This window comes from Octopus bimaculoides, chromosome 14, assembly GCF_001194135.2.
Source record: "Octopus bimaculoides isolate UCB-OBI-ISO-001 chromosome 14, ASM119413v2, whole genome shotgun sequence".
NCBI lineage: Eukaryota > Metazoa > Mollusca > Cephalopoda > Octopoda > Octopodidae > Octopus > Octopus bimaculoides.
Window position 1 is genome coordinate 40,028,639 of NC_068994.1, and position 5,326 is coordinate 40,033,964.

Here is a 5,326-nt window from a genome sequence, read left to right on the forward strand (position 1 = left end):
TATATATATATATATATATATATATATGTTTAGAGAAAACAATTGTGATAAAAATGTTTCTTAGTAAGAAAAAAAATATGATAAAATTTTGACAGTAATAGATAAATAGTAAACAGCAACTAAATTTGAAGTAAGTTGCTTATGTTTCTCTGATGGCTGCTAAACACAGGATTAAATCTGTATTTAGATTTCACTTTAACCACTTAAAATAATTGATGAAGTTAATGCCATAGTTATCAGGAGGGAAAGAGATGATGGTTCTTTCTAACTTTAACATGTTTCTATTCAAGGTTAGATTCAATATTTCTTTTATGAATTTAATTCCAAGATAATACTGCATCTATCTCAAATTCTGAATTTATCATCAAGAGACTTCTTTTGGCAGAGAAACAATAAAGAAAAAGAGAAAAAGAAAAGAAAAGCTAGTTAGAAATGCGTCAGTATTTCGTTAAGATCTGAATATTTAAAATGGATTAATGTAATTTTTAAAAGCAATCTATCTTAGTTTTACTTCAATAATCCATAGAAAAGCCAAATAATCATCTTTGCAGCTTAAGCTCAATAAAAACTTCATTAAACTGCAAGTTTTAAACATTGTGCCTGCTCTATTTAATAACAGCAGAAGCTCATGTAGACGGCTAGTTGGCAGCATTGTGAGATCATTTAGAGAAAATTCTTTGAGGCATTTGTTATGACCATGTGCCATGAGTTCAAATTCTGCTACCTCACATTTGTCTTTTGTCCTTACAGCATCAAAAAAATGTACCAACCCAGGGCAGTGGATTAGCAGAATTGTGAGAACTTTGAAATAGACACCTTGCAGTATTTGTTCCTAATCTTTGCATTCTGGGTTCAGCTCTCCCACATGGCCTATTTGGGTGGCAGTCTAGATGCATTGCTTAGTTTAACATCACTGGCACCTTAGGTGCCTTTAGCAGAATTCACTCTGCCGCAAGCAGGTTGCTGGTCTCAAATCTTTCTCACTATTTCTCTCCAACCTTAGAGAAATTGTAAAGAGCCATGGTCACTGCCTTTCTCACCTGACTAAAAGTTAAAGAAATGGAACAAAGAAAATATTTAAATAAAATATTTTTTGGACCCAACAGGTGGTTTCCCGGTACTGGAAAGCAAGCTGGGACTTGATCAACCTTAATTGGATCAACTGGGCAAGAGAGGTCAAATGTTGAAGGGCATGAAACCCACTGAGGCCCTAGAAACATCACTAAGGAATCATCTCAGGGCATTTGTTAGATATCTTGGAACTGTTAGAAGTAGTATATTTTTATACGAAAATTTGAAATTTAATTGTTCCATTGTTATGAATGAATGTCAGTTGATCAATTGAGACACTATTACACACAACGATTTTATAACCGGAGTAGTATCAAGATAATTTCCTCCCTTCCTGCTACTAGTTTTATAGGTTCTGAGAATGGGTCATGTGAACTGCTCTTTCTCCTCTAAGCCATGAAAATAATTACATACATAAATATATTACAGTACTACATTGCTCTTCAGCCATAATAAAATTTTTAAGGATTAGTACAAGGACACACATTTTTAAGGAGTGGGAACAGTCAATGGAATCGACTCCAGCACTTGACTAGTACTTATACAATCAGTTCCGGAAGGATTAAAAGCAAAGGTTATCTCAACCACATTTTAGTTCTAAATAACTAAGTATTTCAAAGCCTTTTGTCAACACCCTATTAATACTGAAAACTCAGTGTCATAATTATTTCTAACATAGAAATAAGGTTTGAATTTTTTTCAAAGGTCAGATTTATTGACTCCAGTACTTACTACTATTTCATTTTATCCACATAAGTATAAAAGGTATATTTGACTTTGGTGGAATTGGAACCCAGAATGTAAAAAGTTGGAACAAAGTTTGGAAAGTATTTCATCAAATACTGTAAAAATTCTTCCAAACCACAGTCTTTAACTAAAGTGATAATAATCTTATATTATCAAAAGAAGCTGATCTCCATCTGCCAGTAACAGGCAAGGAAGAAGAGGAGGAATTAAAAGAGGAGTTAACTCCTGTCACAATATATATTTAGGAGGGGAAAAGAGGAGGAAAAAAGTTGTAGTTGAAAGAGGAATGAAGTTAGAGAGAGAAGGGTAGAGAGTAAAAGATAGATAGGTAAGTAGTGTTATTACCATAGTAATTGAGAAGTTGTCATTAAAAGTTAAGGAATTTTTGGTGAAACCGGATAGCCTGGTGTTGCCATCCGGTTTCACCAGTCCTCAGTCAAATCGTCCAACCCATGCTAGCATGGAAAGCGGACGTTAAACGATGATGATGATGATGATGATGAAGTCTGTCAACATTACGCAACACAAACTTAAAAAAAAAACTATTTGTATACATATGAAACATAGTTATTGTTTTGGTTGTGCGTGTGTGTGTGTGTATGTGCATGTGTATGTCTGTGTGTATGTGCATGTGTATGTCTGTATATTTCTCAACATATAGAGAATGCAACACAGACTTTAAAAAAAGACTTTCATTATAATGACAGGTTGTTGCTGTTTCTGTTGTGGCTGTTGTTGAGAGAAATACTGTGAAAGGGAGAGAGAGGAAATGTGCTAGTCAATTACATCGACTCCAGTACATAACTGGTACTTGTTTCATTGACCCTGAAAGGATGAAAGGCAAAGTCAACCGCGGCGGAATATGAACTCAGAACATAAGGATGGGTGAAATGCTGCTAAGCATTTTGTCCAGTGTGCTAATGTTTCTACCAGCTCACTACCTTAAATAACAATAATAATAATAATATGCATGAAGTACTGTCTGTCTGAGGTCCTTGTTGTGACTTGACAGACAGTACAAACCCCCGGTAGACACAATATCTTCAATCAACAACATCACGATATTGGATACTGTGCAACATCTTTAATAATAATAATAATAATGATAATAACAATAATAATAATAAAGCCACATTGGCAAAGGCACATTACAAGTCCAAATGACATGACCATGAATTTATAGGAAAGGATTACGGTAAACTGAAATGATCACAGGATATAACTGATACTAATTTCATCTACCCTGTTGGAGTACAAAGAGTAGTCTTTCTTTAGTAGAATGTGTACCCAAGTAGAGATAATAAAATACTGCAAGATATTTAAACCAATATTGTACTGTTTCTTCATAATTTTACAAAAAAATGCTTTTAATTATTTAAATATGAGCATAGAGAAACGTACCTGTAAATTGTCCCATATCATCCATGTTCCCTTCACATATTCCTTGTCCACTGTCTACATATGATTCTGGTCTCATATCACTGTATCGGTAAAGTGCCTGTGCTGAAGCAGCTTGCTCTTCAGTCCAGCCAACATATGTCTGAACTTCCTGCTGAGAACACTTCTATAATTAAGGGGGAAAAAAGAGAAGAAAAAAGTGACAAAAATCATTGGTAAGTAATTTTCTTTACCAATACTTATAATGTATTTTCATAAGATATCATTAAGTCTTGACTTGAGACATTTAATTATTAAAATAACTACCAACCAATCATTTCATGTCAAATAATCTATTAAAACTATTAATTCTTGAAAAAGCGCCACATAAAAATGTTCTGAGTCTTTGAAAGTCGACTAGTTCTTTGATTCTTTGCTTTATATTTCTTTTTCACAAAGTTTCAAAATTATTGATTTCTTACTGATTTCTAACAAGTTATTGATTTCTAACATTTTACACAGCCATAATAACTTTTGATAAGGTGTGGAACAGTTGAGTTCGTTGACTCCAGATCTTAGCCAGTATTTATATTATTGACCCTAGAAGGATAAAGGGCAAATTCTACTGTGGAGGGAATTGTACTCAGAGTGTAAAAGAACAGTTTCAAAATTAATATTTTAAAAAAATCAAGTAAAGTGTAAAAGAGTATTTAAATTAATGATCTCACAGTTTCCAAGATAACATCATTTGGTTGAGGTTACTTGAAGTTTTACAGAGTTTTCCTTCAGATTCATTGTCGTCAGCATCAGTTTCATTATCTTTGTCTCAATTAAATCGTTATGCATATTAGTTTTGTCATCCTCAACTTAAAATTTCATCATAGTCACCTTAAAGATCATCACTGTAGAGTGGAATGAAATTGTTGTGCGTGTGTGTTTTTTTATGAACAAATGTTGAGATCATTGACCAGAATTGTGAAAGAATGTAAACATTAAAATGTTTTGTAAAGGATTACAAGTTTTGTATGATAAAAATTGTTGCACCTTATTTACTATAGATATACAACTATATACTGCATTAGATGTAAAACTACACAACATAACAAAGAAGTAAATAAACACCATCAGTTTAACCTTTTAATCATTATAACCACTTCCTAACTCTCTCAACATATTCCTTAAAAATCCAGCACAATCATTTTTGGTAATCAGCCAGTGTAAATATATTTATATAAATATATTGATTGATGTTAAACTATGTTATTTATTTTGGGGTTTGTCACGTTGCATATCTATCTATATAATTAAGTATGATATGCAGTTTTACACTTAACATGTTAGATGTATGTATATTTAGAGTAATTTATAGATGCAGGCATGGCTGTGTGTTAAGAAGTTTGCTCTCCCAGCTACATGGTTCCAGGTTCAGTCCCATAGCGTGGTACCTTGGGCAAGTGTTTTCTATTTAAACACTAGGCTGAACATAGTCTTGTGAGTGGATTTGGTAGACACAAACTAAAAGAAACCCATCATATATATATATATATATATATATATATATATATATTATGTGTGTATGTATGTCTTTGTGCCTGATTTGTCACCTCACCATCACTTGACAACCAATGAGTAAAAGAATGTATGTATCTTTGTGTTTGTGTTTGTGCCCCACCATGGCTTGACAACTAGTGTTGGTGTGTTTATATCTCCATAACTTAGCAGTTCAGCAAAATTGACAAACAGAATGAGAGCCAGGCTTAAAAAAAAATTAAAATAAAATGGGTGCTGGGCTCAATTTATTTGACTAAAGTTCTTCAATCCAGTGCCCCAACATGGCCACAGTCTAATGACTGATACAAGTAATGATAAAGGATAAAAGATAAACCTAAGTGTGACAATCTTTATCATAGAAAACATGTAATCCTTTAATGTTTTAATGTTTGCTCTCTCTTTTAAATGTCTGCAACAACTAATCACTGATGCCAATGCCAGTGCATTTAAAAAAAGCCAGAAAAATTTGCTCTATTCTACACTGACATTTAAGTTGATGATGACAAAATTTTAAAGTTTCATGATAATCTTTTCTGAACGGGAACGTGAAACTCCGAGTAACAGTCTTTTGTTATATTTC

General features: G+C 32.9%; 1 protein-coding gene across 5 annotated transcripts in view; it reads right to left on the reverse strand.

The window, feature by feature from the left end:
* The window catches only part of LOC106872380 (protocadherin beta-15), a 640,647-nt gene that overhangs the window by 378,907 nt on the left and 256,414 nt on the right, over positions 1–5,326 (reverse strand). For all 5 annotated transcript variants that reach the window (XM_052973052.1, XM_052973046.1, XM_052973053.1 and 2 more), the window contains exon 3: positions 3,220–3,382. In XM_052973052.1, coding sequence (XP_052829012.1) covers positions 3,220–3,382 — 163 coding nt within the window. The remainder of the gene's footprint in view (positions 1–3,219; positions 3,383–5,326) is intronic.